General features: G+C 53.6%; 1 protein-coding gene across 1 annotated transcript; it reads left to right on the top strand.

The window, feature by feature from the left end:
* The first annotated feature begins 269 nt into the window (after window positions 1-269).
* Window positions 270-17892, top strand: DUOX2 (dual oxidase 2). The gene is made up of 33 exons (XM_017816745.1): window positions 270-333; window positions 1046-1129; window positions 2611-2775; window positions 3388-3575; window positions 4578-4779; window positions 5342-5508; window positions 5594-5654; window positions 5776-5872; window positions 6065-6152; window positions 6478-6580; window positions 6874-7037; window positions 7480-7646; window positions 7813-7931; window positions 8756-8893; window positions 9110-9223; window positions 9838-10040; window positions 10234-10419; window positions 10817-11042; window positions 11638-11731; window positions 11931-12106; window positions 12351-12417; window positions 12869-12964; window positions 13724-13902; window positions 14748-14978; window positions 15210-15309; window positions 15427-15476; window positions 15603-15730; window positions 15938-16091; window positions 16230-16462; window positions 16624-16782; window positions 16927-17082; window positions 17177-17305; window positions 17770-17892. Exons 1-33 carry the CDS (start codon window positions 270-272, stop codon window positions 17890-17892), a joined length of 4611 nt encoding a protein of 1536 aa, XP_017672234.1.
* Window positions 17893-19240: the final 1348 nt, after the last annotated feature.

Consider the following 19240-nt stretch of genomic DNA (forward strand, 5'->3'; position numbering starts at 1 on the left):
TCCTGCTTCAGCAGAAAGGTCTTCTCAGGCCAGCTGACACATCCTGACAGAACTTCCTCAAGGGGATGGGGTCTCACATGCCCCCTGCCAACTTCCCACAGCTGGGAGATACTGCTGCTGATGGCAGCAGAGTTTTACCAAGCAGTAGAAATCACAAGGAGCTGAGATTTTGACCTGTGCATGTTCCCAGCTTCTGGGAGCAGCCCAGCTCCAGCTCCCTCCATCTCCTCTCCCTTTGCAGGTCCCTCCTTCCAGCGACCCAGTGGTCAATGCAACGTGCAGCGATGATGTTGAGTTTGACTTTGGTTCTGCTGGGGACGTGGACCTTGGGGAGTAAGTGCAGTTTCAGGGAAGGGGACCAAAAGGGAGATGCTGGATAGCTGATGCCCCTCAGGGGAGTTTCCTCTATCCCTTGGGGCATCATATCAGAGTAACCTGGTCCAGTGGAAGGTGTCCATGCCCATGTCAGGGCAAATGGAACTAGATGATGTTTGTGGTCCCTCCCAACCCAAACCATTCTGGTAATCTATGTTTTTATGATGCAGTTTGTGAGGAGATAAGAAAAAATGGAGTAAAATGCAGGTTGGGAGACTCCCCTACTGCAGTTTAGATATATAAATAGGAGTGGCACCTCCTTGATAGTACTACAGTAAAAGCAAAAAAAATTAACATAAAAGCTAACTGATCCTGAAACACGAGCATAACTCCATTGTCAAGGTCTTTCCTTGACTCACACAGACATTGTGGGAGTCAGAAATAAGGAGAGACTTCTGATGCAGTGGGAGAGGAGGAGAGGATGGTCTTTTGGGAGTAGACTTGTGGTGGCCACAAATTGATTTGGGGACATCAGGACCACAAGCATGACTTTCTAGTTTTAGATATCATCCCTCAAAAGAAGTGCAAAACTTGTCTAAAAAACTGCTTGTATGGAAAATCTCAGAAAGAATATGGGAAAATATCATGATACAAATATGATTCTGTAGTGGAGTTGCTCATTTCACACTTCCTTTTTCACTGCTCACCAAGTGTGTCCGATCTCTTCCAGGAGCCCAGAAGAACATCACCTGGGAGGTCCAGCGCTACGACGGCTGGTACAACAACCTTCTGCACCACAGCCGTGGCTCTGTGGGTGAGTGCCAGGCTTGGGGAGGGGACAGTGGGATGGGGTGAGGGGAGCTGACACATTGGCATCTGGGTTGCTTTATGGCTGAGAAAAGAAACCCTTTCTGACTTCAGCCTGAACCAGGCAGGTGAGCAGGCAATGCCACTTCCCGTGGCCCTGAGGTCCCTTGATGCACCTGAGAGCCCTGTTAGAGCAGCCTGGAGGGGACAGACAGCGCAGTTTGTCTCAAATATCCTGTCATTGCCACTTTTAGCTGCTGCCCAGGCACCATCTGCAGGTTGGATCAGTCCCAGGGAAAAGCTGTGCCTTTGTGAGGCTGCTCAAAATGTCCAAGGCAGGGAGGATCAAACTCTTCCCAGCAGGTGTTTCAGTGATAGTCAGGGAGCCCAGAGCTGCAAAAAGCCATCTTTAGCCAAAATGGGCATGGAGTTCAAGCAGGATTCAACAGAAGGGTAGAGGCAGAAGAGTTCATGGTCCGGCATCCTGGACCTACTAATTTTCTGCCCTGCACAGGGCAGATACCATCTATTGGTCTGTACTGGGTGAGGCATTAGAGATTTCCCTCTGGCAGTGGTGAACTGCTTCCTCATGCCTACAACCAGCCCAGGGGCTCAACTCTAGGAAATGTCCCTGAGCCAGTGACCAGGGCAGATCAAGCAGGATCTTATCTAAAATATTCAAGATTCTGAATTATCTTTACTGCAGCCCAGATTAGTTACTGATCTAGTGATAACAGTAACACAATTGCACAGCTTCCTTTGAGTCCAAATGGCTTTATAACATGTTATAAACCAGTCCTCTGGTGTCAAAACCTGACAGAGAAAACCAGCAGGTCCCTGGCAGAGCAGATTTCCCTCTTCCAGAGTGGACAGATCAGACTTTAACTTTTCAAAACCAACCTATGGGAACTAAGCCCCAAACTAAGGCAGGAATTCAGGATTTCCCCAGTTCTGGGGAACTCCAGCAAATGAAACCCACCACACTGGTGAGGAGCCGTTCAAAATTAACTCATTCTTCAGTGAGAAACAACCTCTCGCCTCTGGGCTTTTCAATTTTGGGGCTGGCAGTGGGTGCAAAGTTTCAACTTCTCATCTGTCTTGCTGCTTCTCTGGCTGTTCCCTCTCCTATTCCTTATGGTGCCGGCAAACCCCACACTTGTGTAGGTTGCATAATCAACATGGGGCAGCTCAACATCACTCCAGTTGCCCACTGGAGCACCACCCCAGACCTCCAGGAGGCAACAGGCATGCACATGGACAAGAGAAGGACAGCTGGAAGAGAGGGAGATGGAGATCTCCCTGGTTTTGAGTACTGACCCCAGTGCTGCAAGAAGTTTTGGGTGGGGGCACCAAAGCTTGCATGTTCTTGGCCACTATGAGTATCTGTGCCAACCTCTTGCTCTCTCCTGGGATTCTGCCAGGTGTCCTCTTGCTGTGCCTCCTGTTGGGTACCACCTGGGCCCATTCCATGTTGTTTTGGTGCTGCAGGTGCTCAGCTGCGGCGTCTCCTGCCAGCCAACTTTGCCGACGGCGTCTACCAGGCACTGCAGGAGCCCCGCGTGCCCAACGCTCGCCAGCTCAGCACCGCAGTGGCACGAGGCCCCTCCGGGCTGCCCTCAAGCAGGAACACGACCGTGCTGGCTGTCTTCTTTGGTAAGACCTGGGGCCTGGCACCGTCTGGAAAAATGCTGGTTTGCGTGGAAAAATGTTGGTTTCTCACACACCCAAGGTCACAGGCTGGAGCACCCCTCACACACCCCTCCATAGCAGGCCTACACCGGGAGCACAAAGCCTTGGGTGCTGCCATCCCAAAGTAGTGTCCAACCAGGAGACAGTGGCTTTTTGATGGCCTCTGGCAGTTGACCCAAGTACTGATATTTATTGTTTGAGAACTTCCTCTTTTGTCTTAGTGGTGGAGTTGCCCCTTTGCAAAATGCCTGATGGATGTGATAAGGCCGTGCTGGGAGTGATTGCTGGCCTGAACTGCAAGTCAGAGCAGTGGGGTCTTGGGTGTCCAAGCCCAGGGACGCCTGTCTCTGGAAAATCGCAGCATCCCAGAATGATTTGAGTTGGAAGAGACCTTAAAGGTCATCTTGTTCCACTAAACCAGGTTGCTCCAAGCCCTGTCCAACCTGGCCTTGAACACTCTTGCTGCACGTAGTGGTCCCCTCAGCCCACCTACAGCTCAGCTGCCCACCCTCATGTCCTGCTCCAGCTGCTGGTGGCAGCTGTCCTAGCTACTGACCATGCTTGTGTCTCTGTCAGGTTTCCACGTGCTCTTGGACATCCTGGAGACGGAGAAACCCGGCTGCCCTGCTGAGTTTCTCAACATCTACATCCCCCCCGGAGACCCAGTGTTTGACCCTGCTGGCACTGGAGATGTGGTCCTGCCCTTCCAGCGCATCCACTGGGCTGTGGAGACGGGGCAGAGCCCCAACAGCCCCCGGGAACAGGTAAGGGTGGTTTTCTTTGCCCTTCGCCCAACATCGGGGGCTGCAGCAGCCAAGGGAGTTTGCAAAACTCAAATGAGAGCACCACTATTTCCTTAAAAATATACATCTCTCAGGTGTTTGAACCAATGAAATGAACCCAAAGTCACAAAGTCCAAGATTCACACTGAGCGACACCTGTGGTTGCCTGAGGTCAAAGCTTTTCTTGGGAAAGGAAAACATAATTAGATCGGTTAATCATGCAAGATTGTTTTAAGACACTCTTATCTTTGATAACATATCACAAAGCTGAGCCGGCACTGTATATAAAGTTGTAAAGCTTCCCTGAATTTCAGTAATTTTGGAAAAAAATCCAGGTTTTCCCCCAATTTCTCTGAATTTTGCTGTACTGTTTGTGTTCCTAAGATTTCTTTCATGCTGGAAAGCTTCCCAGCCAAAATCACTGGAGCGAAATACCCTCCTGAACCTTTCACGTGACAAACCATGACGAGACCAGTTTAGCAAGTCATGTTTTTAGCAGCATTTAAAACCCTAGAAAAATGAAAACTCCAGCGTATTTTCAGAATAAAAAGGACGTTTTTATGCAAACATTTGGCAGAGGAGATACTCAACATGCTGCCAGGACAGCGGGACTCCCTGCTGCGAGGATAGAGGAGACAGCTCTTTTGTTCCCAGTTTCCCCAGAGATGGGTTTAGTCCCCTTCCAGCACACATAGGGATTCACAGATGTCTACTTCTGGTATAGCAAAAATAACTGGGGAAAAAAACCCCAAAATGTACTTATGAAAAGTCCAGACTTTGTCTTTTTCTGTACCTTGCACTAATTCCCGACGTTTGCACAGGGATTGTCGTGTTTGCATCGGGAGAGCTCTTGTCAAAACAGGGAATGGGGCGGCTGCTTTGCAAGAACAAAAGAGCCAGGCTGGGGCTTTTCACACCTCTTTTTTGCACCTTTCTGCCGAAACCCCGGCGCCTGTTAACGCCTGTTCCCTGTGCCTGCCCTAGACCAACGGGGTGACGGGCTGGCTGGACGGCAGCTCCATCTACGGCCCCTCGCATTCCTGGAGCGATGCCCTGAGGAGTTTCTCCGGGGGACAGTTGGCGTCGGGGCCTGTCAGACGCCTCCCGAGGCAGACAGACGGGAGGGTCCCCATGTGGAAGGCGATCGATCCATCCACGGGACAGGGTGGTCTCAAAGGCATCTACGGTAATGGTGGCATTCCCAATGTTTTTTCACCTGCTTTGTCCATTCCTGACTGCGAGCAGGGAGAGCAGGAGGTCCCTGGAGCTGAGCCCGGAGTGAAAGGGCAGGGGGTACAGTGGGGCAGGACATGTGGGTCAGGAGGGCTGTGGGAGAGCAGACAGCTTCCCAGCCCAAGGGGGAGGAAGGTGTGTGCCCCAGTGAAGACATCCCAGCAAGGACACCCCCTGAACTCCAGATGCCACATGCCAGGAGGCAGCAGGTCAGAAACCAGCAGGTGCCAGTCACTCTGATCCCAGGAGATCTTCTCTGGGGAAAGGGGCTGCCACTGATACAAACTTGCTCAGCTTGCTTTGAGCTCCTCACCTGCCCAACCTTTGACCCATGCTGGGGGGCCAGTCCTGCTGCTCACTCGCTCAGGCTCCTGGTCTCCCTGGGGAGGGAGGAAGGGTGAGGAGATGAGGGGACACTGGGCTGCAGCCACAGAGCTGGGAGTGCTTCTTCAGCCATGGGCAAAGCTAGACCCAGTGGTGACATCCCCCACTGAAGGTCCTGGTGGCTCTTGCAGACCTGGGAAGTGCCTGGGGGAATGAGAACCCCTTCCTGCAGGCTGAGAGCATCGCCTGGTTTCGGTACCACAACCACCTGGCCACAGCGCTGGCCCAGCAGCACCCCTCCTGGTCTGATGAGGATCTCTTCCAGCACACTCGCAAGAGGGTCATTGCCACTTTCCAGGTGAGGGATGGGACCCCCCCAGCTCTGCTGGAACCCCCAACATCCTCCCTGGTGTTGGCCCTGACCCATCCCCTCTGTTCCCTAGAGCATCATTCTGTATGAGTGGCTGCCGACCCTGCTGGGGTCAGACATCCCAGAGTACAAAGGTGAGGGGTACGACAGGCAATAGAGTGTGGGAAGGAGGGGTGGGGGGACCGGGGAGGTGGGGGATGAGGTGGGAGAGGGAGCTTGGCCCCTTTTTCCTCCAGCCTGGCTGCTGCCTCCCAGGTTACCAGCAGCACCTGGACCCCAGCCTCTCGCCAGAGTTCGTGGCAGCTGCGGCACAATTCCTGGCCACCATGGTGCCACCGGGCATTTATAAGAGGTAGGAGCAGCCTGGCAGGGCTGTGGGAATGCAGTGCCCCTGCCAGGGAAGGGGATGTCCAAGCTGGGGTGGTAGCTGGCAATGGTGCCTGCCCCTTCCCCATGTCCTGCTCTTGGCTTGGACAGGCAAGCCCTGTCAGCTCTGGGCAGCTGTGGCTAGGGCTGTAGGTCCAGCCCTTCCCTGCTTTTCCAGAGACACCGAGTGCCGGTTCCAGAACGTGTCTGGCCCCAGTGGCTCATTCCCAGCAGTGCGGCTCTGCAACAGCTACTGGAGCAGAGAGGTACAGGGAAGGGAGTGCAGGATTCCTGAGGATGTGGGAGGCTGGCTGGGAAGGGGCTCTACTTTATGGAGGATGCCACAAAGGAAATTAGGTGCAGAGCATGACAGTCAACCCAGTGTGTGAGATCCTCCCCATCCAGCATTCCAGATGCCTCCTTCAGCTGCGTCAGGCTCAGACCTCAAGGTTGAGCTGACGTAGAGGAAATGAGCCTGGAAGAAGTCCCTGATCCCCCTGCATCCAGGATCTGCACCCCTGTGGGGTGTGTGGGGCTACCTCCCATCCTTGGTCATTTAAGGAATCACCTGCTCTTCCCATCTCCCCTCAGAGGCCGGGGCTGCAGCAGGCAGAGGATGTGGACAACCTCCTGCTGGGGATGAGCTCGCAGATTGCAGAGAAGGAGGACAACATTGTCGTGGAAGATCTCCAAGGTCTGTACTGCAGCTGCTCATCAGTGGGGGACCCTCACTCCTGGGGCTGTGCAGGGGGTGAGGTGTGGAGGCAAGCCCCATTGTCATCACCAGCAGCACCCAACCAAACAGCTTCAGCTTGTTAATGGAGATGCAGAGAAGCTACAGGATGTGTCCGTGGGACCATTTTGGCAAGGGCATGGAGATGATATCTATGTTCAGCACAGCCCAAGGCAGAGGCACAAGGCCAGCCCAGCAGCTATAGCTCCTCTGGTTTGGCCTTGCCATCACCATGGCTTCAAATCCACACACAGATTACTGGTATGGGCCCCTGAAGTACTCCCGCACTGACTATGTGGCCAGCTGGATCCAGCGCGGGCGAGACCTCGGCCTGCCAACCTATAACCAAGCCCGGGAGCGATTTGGGTTGAAACCTCTCCAGAACTGGTCAAACTTTGCACCACACCTGGAGCCACAGGTAACAGGGAAGTGGCCTGGGCACCGAATGTATGTGGGTCAGAGAATGTTGGGACGTTCCAGGCAGGAACTGAATTCTGCAGCATCATAGGAAGAGGAAGTGAATGCTCTGCCCTATCTGACTTCCATGCCTGCAGAGTTGTTGCATTGGGATAACTGTGTAATTACATGGCATGAATAAATCATCCTGCCCTGGTGCTAAGCTCCTGTGCCACTGGGCACCATGCTCCTCCCAGAGCTGAGATGCCCTGGGAGTGATGCTTAGTTACTCAAGTCCAAGCCATGAGCTCCAGGCTGTGTGGGGCTCAGCACCTTCCCAGCCCACAGATGTGTGATGCCTGGGAAATGCACATTCCTTGCTTCTCCTGAGGCCTGCCAAGACTTTCTGGTGCCCTGGCAGAATTCCCGGTGCTCACACGTGTGTGGTGGGCGTTTCTCACCAGGTCCTGCAAAAGGTCGCTGCCCTGTATGCCAATGACATGGCTGGGCTGGAGCTGCTCCCTGGAGGCATGTTGGAGGCTGATGGTTCCCTCTTCAGCACCATCATCCTGGAGCAGTTTGTGCACCTGCGTGACAGCGACAGGTTTTGGTTTGAAAACACCAAGAATGGGTAAAGGCCTCTTGCCTATCTGGCAGCTGCCCACTGCTCTGCAAGCCCCAGTAATGCAGGGAAACTGGAGCTGAGGGAAAAAGCATCCTCCAGCTTTCTCAGTTCCCTCCTGTTGCTGGTCAGTAACACCCAGGGCCGCTCCTTGTCCCTATGTCCTTTTCTACAGGCTCTTCACAGAGGAGGAAATCAAGGAGATCCGTAACACCACCTTTCACGACGTCCTGGCTGCCGTCACCTACGCCAACTCCACTGACATCCAGACTCACGTGTTCACCTGGAGAAATGGTGAGTGCAGGAGCGAATGGCTCCAGCAAGGCAGTGAGGGAAGCAGAGCCATCCTGGTGACAGAGCTGGTGACTCAGTGACACCGGGAACACATTGGGGTTGTTGCCTGATGTGATCCTAAGCCAGCAAAATGAGTACAAAATGCAAGGGTTGCTTGTGAGCAAGACATTGATGCAGTGATGCAGATATGAAAGAGGACTGAAGTCCAGGTATGACCCCAAGGTGAAAAGGCATAGAATCATAGAATCAAGTGGGATGGAAAAGACCTCTGAGATCATCAAGTCCAACCCTTGATCCAACACCACCACGGTTACTAGACCATGTCATGGTACTGTGTTTGGCAATATGCCTTTTCCTCTTGGAATCTTGCCACACCCCTCCCATTTACCATAAGCATTTCATCTGGGTCACGTTCCAGCCCTTGTAAGGTGTTTTTGTTTCCTTGATATGCACTCTATGTAATTGCACCAGAAGAACTCCCTGGATTTGCAGTGTCTGGATGAGCAGAAGCTCTGAGCCCAAATTTTCCATGGTCCAGGGTGCTTCTTGCTCAGACCATCCCATCGGGGGAGCGATGGTGCTGAGCCCACAGAGCTCTTGAGTCCAGTTCTGCACTCGGTTTGCTGTGGCAGGCAAAGGTTCAACCCAAAACCAAAGGCTCTACCCAGTATCTGGAGTTTAACTCAAGCATCCCAATTTTGAAGTGCTCCCTGGGTGACTCAGCCATGAGCCCCATCCACACTTTAGGGCAAAGGTTCCTGGGGGTGATGGAGGCGAGATGGGTAAAAGGTTGGTGACGCTCACAGGCTGTCTCCCCCTTGCAGGGGACCCATGCCCCCAGCCCCAGCAGCTGACAGCTCAACACTTGGCCAACTGCACTCCCATGGTGGTGCTGGACTACTTTGCAGGCAGCGGCGCAGGCTTTGGGATCATCATCGTTGTCCTCTGCTGTCTGCCTTTGGGTTTGTCTTTCTGTTTCCTTACCTTTATTCTCTTCCACTTCTCCACCAGAGATAGGGGCTGAGTGCCCATGGACCAAGCACCTCCCAGCAGGAGCTGCTGAGTCCTGGTCGCTCCCGAGGTCCTTGAGCTGACAGAGTCCTTGGGCACCAGGAGGGAGCCAAAAGTGGGAAGGAGCTTTGTGATATCTCACACCTCCTTCTCCTGTGTGTCCCCAGTGACTCTCTTTATTGCCTGGATTGTTGCTGCTTTCCGCAAGAGAGATTTCAAGAAGCTGCAGAAGCAGCAGGGCACCAGCGTGCGCACAAAGGTGACCGGCGAGGCCACACACGGTGAGGTGGCACTGCCAACCCTGTGACAGTGTCTGGTGATGCTGCTGCAGTCAGGGCACACAATGAGGCAGGGCTGGGCCTGGGGCTTATATCCAGATGGGATGTAAGGAGGAACTGTTTCCCTAGGATGGTCAAGCAGGGGAGCAGGGAGCCCAGAGGGCTTGATAGCCCATCCTATCCAAGACCTGACCAGATAAATCCTTGAGCAGACTGACCTGTGGCTGGTCCTACTTTGGGCAGGAGGTTGGGCAAGGAACCCTTCCAACCTGAGTCCCCTCCAACCTTAGTCATCATATGACCCTCTAATTCCAACCCTCCCCACATCACACCTTGCCTGAAGGAAACCCATGTAAAGCAATTGCACCAGCAGCTCCAGGACAGGGACTGTATCTCCTTGCTCTGGGTACTGGAAAAATCCTGCCTCCCTGCTCTGTAGTTTGTACTCCTCCTGTGGCCGTGTGCTTGAGCTGTGCAGCTGGGAGATCATCATTATTCCTTTACGATGTGCCTGGTCGTGAAATCTCTCCCAAACTGCATCTGGGTGAAGGAGGTGCTAGCATGAGTAGGAGCCTGGGTGCCCCTTTCCAGCTGAGTCCTGTGCTCTCTCCCATCAGCCATGGAGTGGCACGGCCCCAAGACAGACAGCTGTCCTGTCTACATCCAGCTCCAAGCTGACAAAGTGCTCAAAGTGCTGGATGGGAGAGGGTCTGTGATGCGGACCATCAACCTGAAAGCCTACCAAAGGGTGGAGGTGATCCTCTCCAACAACAAAGGGAACAAAGCTCTGCTCCTGAAGAGCCCCAAGGAGTACGACCTGGTGAGTACCATGGTGCCTGGGGTATGACACCTTTCTCTGGACCCTCCACAGTCCTCTGCACCACTCGGTCAGGGCACTGGAAACAGTGTAGGTCCTTAAAGGATGGTTGTGGCCTCCTGAAAACCACCAGGTCCAGCTCATACCATGAGCTGAGCCTCTGATGATCACAGCCAGTCGGTGGGGTCCTTTGCAGGTGCTGCTCTTCTGTGAGGAGGCTGAGAGGAGCAGCTTTGTTGGGAAGCTACAAAACTACTTGAATGAGAGTGGCCTCTACCTGCATCTGTCTGAGACGAAAGAGCAGAACCTTATGAAATGGGCAGTCACTCAGGAGCAGAGAAAACAAATTCTGGAAACTTTCTTCAGGCACCTGTTTGCTCAGGTGTGTAGAGGTGTGGCAGGCTCTGATGCCTGGAAGAAGGTATTTCTGTACTGATTAAACAATGAATGCTGGTGCTGTTGCTCTCCATAAGAGTTGGTAAGCCAGATACAAGGAAGCTGCTAACACTTCCAGGACCCAGGGACACAAAGGGAGATCTGCTGCAGTGATATAAGCATCTAAAGTTGCAAAGAGGCTTTTGGATGATGTAACTGAGGTCTCCAGAGTGGTCAGTGGTATGCAGTGTGAAAGTCACATTGTGTAGGAGAGATACGGGACTTTCCCCATGGTATTTGTCATGAGTTTTGTGCCAGGGGAGCCACCAGTCTTTGTGCAATAGGTCAGGAAGGAAACAAGAGCCAGTACTCACAGGATTTCTTCTATGGGACACAACCTGCAGGTGCTGGAAATCGACAGGTCCGATGCAGGAGAGCTCAACTTCAAATCTTCACAGAAGGCAAGGGAGTCTCTGACGTGTGAGCTGAGCAGGGCTGAGTTTGCCGAGGCCCTGGGGCTCAAGGCCCACTCCATGTTTGTGGATTCCATGTTCTCCCTGGCTGACAAAGATGGCAACGGCTACATCTCCTTCCGGGAGTTCCTGGACATCTTGGTGGTCTTCATGAAAGGTGGGAGCTGGGGCTGGTTGGTGACTCCATCTGTTATCCTTAGTCCCGTCTCTAGGCTCTGACAGAATGAAGGACAAGGTCCATCCAGCAGGTCAGTCTGTAGACACTGCTACAGATTAAAATTCCCTTCACTTAGGACAAGCTCAACCTGAGTTATGAGGCAGTGACCATGTAATTGTGTTTTCTGGAAGACTGTTAATGAGGGGAGCTACTTTCCACCACCACAGACACATTTGCCCTGTCTCCTGAAGGGACCACACATCCTGTCCTTGAGAGATCATAGCAACTATATTTGACACCTGAATCTCCCTAAATGACCACCGGAAAGCTGGATTCATAGATGGAGGCATTAAATGTCAGATTCAATCAAAACATCTTCCAGAAAATCATTGCTGTGTAAAAGCACATTTTGACTTTGCAAAATAATGCCCAAGAACATATATCTACCCAATGTTTCACCTTGCACTTGAGAAAGTCGGTGGAAGGGTGAGGCTTCACTGCTGCAGGTCCACGTGCTCAAAGACAGTGTTTGAAAGCATCTTTATTAATGAAAATGTGATCTTTTTCTTACTTCACCTCTCTCTATCCCCACTAGGGTCCCCAGAGGAGAAGTCCCAGGTGATGTTCAGGATGTATGACATTGACGAGAATGGGTTCCTCTCCAAGGAGGAGTTTCTGAGGATGGTCAGGTACTTCTCCTCTCTCAATATGTTTTCACAATATCTATAGACACACATGTCTTCAAAAGCAGGTCCCAGTTTCTGTGATTCAGTCCCTAAGAAGTTCATGGGCTCAACATCCACAACCACTCCCATAAAACTTGTCAGGGGCTCTGCCATGTTATTTGAACTGATTAACTGATGTTCCCGTCTCCCCTCCTTGCTCCAGGTCCTTCATCGAGATCTCCAACAATTGCCTGTCAAGAGAACAGGCAGAGCAGGTGACTGAGTCCATGTTTCAGGCCTCAGGGTTTCAGGACAGGGATGAGCTGACGTGGGAGAATTTCCACTACATGCTGCGGGACCACAACAGCGAGCTTCGTCTCACCCACCTCTGCGTCAAAGGTCAATGGGCACAAGCACTGGCTCACCCCAGGCCCTGCAGGGTGGGAGGAAATGGGCAGCACCCATTGGAACTCCCAAATCCTGTCCCATCAATCCCTCCAACCCAACTGCAGTAATGGGGCACCAGCTGTTGCTTCATGTGCAACAGGTTTGGGTCAGCTCAGAGCTTCTCCCTGCCCATGGGAGAATCCTAATCCTTGTCTTGCATGCTCTGAATGGCTGCTTGTCCTTTTGCTCCTCAAAGGTGTCCCTGAGGTGTTCAAGCAAAACCTGCACAACTGTGTCTCCTTCATAAAGAAAGAGCCAAAAGGGTAAGCCCCCATCCTTGGTCTTGTTTCTGCTATTCCTTCTCTTTCTGCCCCAATGCATATCCCCAGTCCTTCCAACAAATGCTCCCACCAGGTGTTGGCACTTCCAGTGCTGGGGAAGGGGGATGATCCTGGTGGGAGGTGCACACCAGGCACCGGGGTGGGGCTACTGCCCTCCTCCCTGGGCACAGCCAAAGGGGAGGAACTGCCCTCTGCAGAGCCCCTGTTGCATCCCCTACATGGGGGTGGGAGTCCTGCCTTGCTTTTCAGAGGGAAGGGTTATAGTGAAGCAAATCCAGCCTACATGCAATTAAAGTTAACAAACAGATTTGTGGGAAAGAGCTGGATAGCTTCCCAACTGAGCCTGAGATGGGAAGCAGGGAAAAGGGGATAATTTTGCCAAGTCTTTCCTGCAAATAGGGCTTTGGGCCAGACATAGCTCTATTTCCAACAGAACCATCTCAGAGGAGGAGAGAGACCCAAATCTGGACACTGTGAGTCACTACGTGGAACGAGAAGGGCAAGAGCTGAGGAAGAGACCAGGCAGAAAGTGAGTATAGCCTCTCCTCTATGGCTGTGCTTCTGGGGTTCAGGTTCAGCCTGTTTGCTATTTCTCACATGCCCTAGTCAGACTGGGCAGCCCTCCAGTCAAATGGCACTGCTGCAAGGAGGCTCCCACTGGCCAAGGAGCTACAGGAACAGCCCCAACTTGGCAGGGACAGTGTCATAGCTGGGTCTGGGTAATGTGCCTCTACAAAAAAAAAAATGAAGTGGCCAACTCCAGAGCCTGGGATAATGGTTTTTAGAGAGGGGTCTTGTCTGACAGTTCCTGCCTGTGCTCCTCCATCCCTTGGGATGCTGCTGGGTCACCTGGGCTCTCTGCAAGAGCTGCAGGAGAGACTCTGGTCCTTGCTGCTGTGGCAGCAGCAAGTATTTCTGCAAGGAATCAGTTCAGTTGTTTTTACTGTTGGCAACAATATCTTGGTTTGCCATAATTGCTCCAATTAAGGAAATTGGTCCCATGCAGAATCATTTGGACAGTTGATTATTACTATGAAAATTATCTCTGGCAGTTCTTATCTATGGTTTTATTTATGAGTCACTGATTACACATTTGTTATCAGGTTTTACAACCGTTAAGGCTTGCAAGGCTGACCTGAGATCACCCTCTGACTTGCGCTCTGCGGGTCACCCCATCACTGATGTGCAGAGGTGGCCACAGCACTTTGGGAGGCAGCCCCAAATCTGGGCAGCGTGGCCTTGAGCTGGGGAAACCTCGCAGTGACACCAGCCCTCCTGTCTTTGCCAGGGGGAACCAGTACCAGCTGCGCCTGTACACTGAGGCGCAGCGGAAGAGGTACAAGCGGAGCCGAGTTCAGCAGAAGATCCAGGAGTTCAAGCGCTTCGTTGAGAATTACCGGCGCCACATCGTCTGCGTCATCCTCTTCTCCGCCATCACCGCCGGCGTGTTCGTGGAGAGAGCCTACTGTGAGTGCCCACCCAGCCCCGCTGCCCCCCACGTGGGCTTGGTGCCTCAGAGCTGCTGGTTGTGCTGGGTGTGGTGGGGCGTTGCATGGCACAGCTCTGGGCAACAGTGTCACTCCTCCCCTGGAATAACCAAAGGGTCACTGAGGTTGGAAGGAACCTCTGGAACGGTCTGGTCCAATGCCCTGCTCAGGGCAAGGCCATTTCCAAAGCTGAATCAGGCTGCTGAAGGCCTTATCTAAAGAAGGTGCAAAGAGCTCCAAGGTTGGTGATCTCACCACCTCGCTGGGCCTGTGGTAGTTTTTGACCATCCTCCCTGTGAAGAGTTTTTATTTTACATCAAACCTGAGCTTTTTCCTGTGAAATTCGTGCTGTTGCCTCACATCCTTCCACTGTGCATCTCTCAGAACAACTTTGGCTCTCCCACCTCTGTACACCCATGAAGTGGTTGCAGACAGCCTCCAGGTCTTCCCTGACCCATCTCCTCCAACCTGAACAAACCCATTTCCCTTAGCCTTTCCCCTACGTGACATCCTCCAGCCCTCACCCATCCTAGTGGCCTAAACTGGATTCTCTTTCAGTTTGTGGAGACCTCTTATATTGGATTCCCCAACTGAGGCCACAGTTCCCAAGGTGCAGTATCCCAGTGCCCACCAGAGGAGGACAATCCCCTCCCTGGATCTCCAAGGATACCCTTTCACCCAGCAGTTCTGGGGGGTCATGCCCCTTTTCCCACACAAACCTATCCCTGGGAACCTCTTTTTGGTGAAGCCACAGAGGTGGTCGCCCCCTTGTTGCAAGAAAGGTCATGGCTGGGGACACTGACTCCCTCTGCTCTCTCTCCCCAGACTATGCCTTTGCATCCCCCAGCACTGGAATTGCACAGACCACCTTTGTGGGGATCATCATCTCCCGGGGAGCAGCTGCCTCCATCTCCTTCCTGTACTCCTACATCCTGCTTACCATGTGCCGCAACCTCATCACCGTCCTGCGGGAGACCTTCCTCAACCACTACATCCCCTTCGATGCCGCCGTCGATTTCCACCGCTGGATTGCCATGGCAGCCCTGATTTTCTCAGGTGGGTGGGCTGCTGGGGGATGTGCCGCCCACAAACCACAGCTAAAGCAAAAGGGCCAGCCCATCACACCATGGCAGGACCAGGCAGAAGCTTGAAGACCCTGTGGAGACATAGATGGGCTGCACTAGAGACGAGGAGGAATCTCCGGGTCCCTGGGGACATCAACAGGATCTGACACATCTCCATCCACGTCAAATGATGCTTCTTTCTCCCTATTTTTGTCTCTCACAGTGCTCCACACTGCAGGTCATGTAGTGAATGTCTATATCTTCTCAGTCACACCTCTCAGCGTGCTGTCCTGCCTCTTCTCCAATGTCTTCACAAATGATGGGTAGGTGGGATTTAGAGCAGAGTCCAGACAGAGTGTCCTGGGCATGGATAGGAATGAAAATGGAAACCAAGAGTTCATTCTGGTCACTCCATGGTGCAATCTCTTGTCCCTCTTCAGGTCACAGCTCCCACAGAAGTATTACTGGTGGTTCTTCCAGACTGTTCCAGGTGAGAACACCTAGCAGATAGACCTGCACACCTTTTTGTGGATGGGCAGCTCTCTGCCCAGCCCAGGGAGAGCACCTATGGGACTGCTTTGTTCCTCCTATGACCTTCCAACCTTTCCTCTCACAGGTATGACAGGAGTGTTGCTGCTTGTGGTCCTTGCTGTGATGTATGTGTTCGCCACCTACCACTTCCGACGCGTCAGCTTCCAGGGCTTCTGGATCACCCACCACCTCTATGTGCTGCTCTATGTCCTGGTAAAGGATTTGGGCTGGGAGGGAGGGGTGGTGCCGATGCACTGCAAGCCTGTGGCTTCAGTCAGTGCAGCTGATGAGATGGAATAGATGGCATGGTTGCAAGGGAGCTGGTGGCCCCACTCCTGCCTTCCTGCTGCTGCTCAGCTGCCACCAGATTAGCCCTGGGGCAATGGCTTGCCCTGTTAATGGGTTCTGCTCCCTGCCCAGGTCATCATCCATGGCAGCTATGCGCTGATCCAGCAGCCCCGTTTCTACATCTACTTCATCGTCCCGGCTCTCATCTACAGTGCAGACAAGCTGCTCAGCCTGAGCAGGAAGAAGGTGGAGATCAGCGTGGTGAAAGCCGAGCTCCTGCCCTCAGGTACCACGACATCCCTGGCCACAGGGCACCAGCCCAGCCCAGGCTCTTTGCAAGAGCATCAGGGGTTGCAGCAATGCAGGAGCCTCCATCTCTCAACATCTCCACCTTACCAGAGCCACCATCCCCGTCTCCCCACAGGTGTCACCCACCTCCAGTTCCAGCGGCCGCAGGACTTTGACTACAAGTCCGGGCAGTGGGTGCGCATCGCCTGCGTGGCCCTGGGCACCACGGAGTACCACCCCTTCACCCTCACCTCGGCGCCACACGAGGACACGCTGAGCCTGCACATCCGTGCCGTGGGGCCCTGGACCACCCGCCTGCGGGAGCTCTACTCCCCAGAGAGCCTGGCCCTCATCGGCAAGCTGCCCAAGGTGAGCCCTTCACAGGATGTCACGCACAGGGACATCTGAGCCCAAGAGCATCTCAGCAAGGGGTTGTGCCAAGCCTGAGGTGCTTCTCCAGCCCTGAGGGCAACCAAGACCTGGGCAAGCAGAGATGGGAGATGCTCTGCTAATGGCTGACTCCCTTCCAGCTCTACCTGGACGGGCCCTTCGGGGAGGGCCACCAGGAGTGGAACAAATTTGAGGTGTCAGTGCTGGTGGGAGGAGGCATTGGGGTGACACCCTTCGCATCCATCCTCAAAGACCTGGTCTTCAAGTCATCCATAAACTCCAAGCTGCTGTGTAAGAAGGTAAGAGGAAGCATCTGAAAGACAAGCCCTCCTAAGATGCCTCCTGCTGCTTCTGGCCTCTTTGGGGGTAAAATCCTCCAGGGAGCCCACGGACTTGCAAAAGGGTGCTGGCCCCACTCTGAGCCTCATCCTCACATGCCACAGATCTACTTCATCTGGGTGACACGCACGCAGCGGCAGTTTGAGTGGCTGACAGACATCATCCGGGAGGTGGAAGAGTCAGACAGGAACAACTTGGTCTCTGTGCACATCTATATCACGCAGCTGGCCGAGAAGTTCGATCTGCGCACCACCATGCTGGTGAGCCTTGCCCCCCACCAGAGAGGCTGCTGTGCCGTGCCAGGCCACGCCAGGCCGTGCAGGGCCATCTGACGTGCACCGATCTCTCTTCCAGTACATCTGCGAGCGGCACTTCCAGAAGGTGCTCAACAAGAGCCTGTTCACGGGGCTGCGCTCCATCACCCACTTTGGGCGCCCTCCCTTCGTACCCTTCTTCAACTCGCTGCAGGAGGTGCACCCTGAGGTCAGTGCCTGGCTGGGGATGGGGCACAGGAGAAGGTGCACCCACTGGCCAGTGGAGGACTGGTCCCAGCTTGTCCCCAAGGTCCTGGAGAGCTTGGTGGCATCTGCACCAAGGACAGGGCAGAAGGGACATGGATCCTGCTTTCCCTCTGGAGCCAGGTTGAGCTGCAAGAGTCAGCAGTTTCCCATGATAGCCAAACACCCCCTGCTATTGCAGGACCCTGGGTGCAACCAGATCTTGGGACTCTCATCCTTCCTCCACTGCCCTCACAGCCTCCATAGCCACCACAGATTTAACAGCCCTCACAGAAATGACAGTCTCCCCAAAAGCCTCCAGAGGCTGGGACAGAGAGCACGGCCACAGTCCATGCCCAAAGCTGTCAGAGGGCAAGGGGCCAAGGGGGGGTGGACTGCAGGGAGAGCTGGTGTTCCTCGGTCTGACCCCTTTGGCTTCCCCCTTCCCAGGTGCAGAAGATTGGGGTGTTCAGCTGTGGCCCACCTGGGATGACAAAGAGTGTGGAACAGGCTTGTCGGCAGATGAACAAGAAGGACCAGACCTACTTTGCACATCACTATGAGAATTTCTGACCCTACCCCATGCTTTTTACCCTGGGCTGCAGTCTGGTCCATCCCAGCACCTGGGCAGCAATGCAGTGGGTGGCCATGGTCCTGGGCTCCCACTCACCATCACGCCCCAGAGAAAGCCATCCATGGCCGAGAGCAGGGACACTGAGACCTGCAGAGCTGAGACTGGTGTGCCAGTAAAGCACTGCCATCCCATCATCACCCCACACAGCCCCAGTGTGAACCCCTGAGCCCAGGGCATACTAATACCATCCACACACTGCTGCAGCCCCATGCCCAGGGTTGGGCTGGCATGTCCCAATCAAAAAACCACAGTGTTTGAGGTAAGCCCAGTTCTGCTACATTAATCCTACAACACAGAGCTTGTGCTCTGCTGTGGGACTCAGGGAATGTCTCTGCCCAGCTTTGGGGAACAGCTTGGTGCCTGCACAACCTGAATCCAAAGCACTTTGCCCCAAGACCAATGTGGAGCACACATGGGGTGAGGAGCCAAAGAGCTTCCCACCATCTCTCTCCTTGAAACAGGCTCAGCTTTCCTAATACACTTGTGGGTGCCTGCTTGTTAACTCTCTGAGCCTTTTCTGGGTTTGCAAAGGGCCTTAGTTGTGTTTGCATTGGCTTCTTTCAGCAGCATCCCTTCAATCAGGGATCACCTGTGCTTTTTTAAGTAATGGCTGGCTTTGCGTTACTGCCTCTCTTGCAGGCTGTGGTTGAGCTTAAATAAAGCTGTTCAAAGTACTAAAACACTTTCTTGCCTCTTGTAGTTGGTTCTTGGTCCTCTGGAGGTTTTCCATACTCACGGCATAGTGCTGACCTTGCTCCTGGCAGAGAGCATTAACTCCAGCTCACTGGGAAATGGGTTAAGCTGGAGCGAGTGTCCCCTGCACTGGTGATGTACGTGGGGTCAGAGGTGGGGGATACAGACACAGCCCCCCAGACTGTGCCTCCCCAGACCCATCACACCCCACAATACCCCTGCAGTGGCCATGACCCCAGCAAGACCAGGCATGGGAGCCAATTAGCCAAGGAGTCCAAACAGGCTGAGCCGTGGGAATAGCTCCAGCCCTCCAGATGTTAAATAGTGTCCCAAGAGCACAGGGAGCAAGCTTCCATTTCCCAGTAATTACAGAGTGTTGTGATGGCCACTTGTCCCCCAGGTTGACTATGGGGCTCCCTCCAGCATGGGAGTCAGGATGGCCAATGGTCCCCCAGCCATGCCAGTGGGGATCCCCCCAGCACTGGAATGTGCTGAGCACATACTTTGGCCACTTCTTCTGGCTACAGAAAGTTCCCCTGGATTATGTATCATCCATATAAAACTCAGCATGGAGTTGGGGGCTTCCACTTCTGC

The sequence above is a fragment of the Lepidothrix coronata genome, unplaced genomic scaffold, assembly GCF_001604755.1.
Source record: "Lepidothrix coronata isolate B3197 unplaced genomic scaffold, Lepidothrix_coronata-1.0 Scaffold58, whole genome shotgun sequence".
Classification (NCBI taxonomy): domain Eukaryota; kingdom Metazoa; phylum Chordata; class Aves; order Passeriformes; family Pipridae; genus Lepidothrix; species Lepidothrix coronata.

Bases quoted from the DNA above. Each gene is read 5' to 3' on its own strand.
- DUOX2 (XM_017816745.1), top strand. From the start codon at position 270: ATGCAACGTGCAGCGATGATGTTGAGTTTGACTTTGGTTCTGCTGGGG. The intron at 9,224-9,837 runs GTGAGGTGGCAC...CTCTCCCATCAG, and splicing joins GACCGGCGAGGCCACACACG to CCATGGAGTGGCACGGCCCC. The intron at 13,903-14,747 runs GTGAGTGCCCAC...CTCTCTCCCCAG, and splicing joins GTTCGTGGAGAGAGCCTACT to ACTATGCCTTTGCATCCCCC.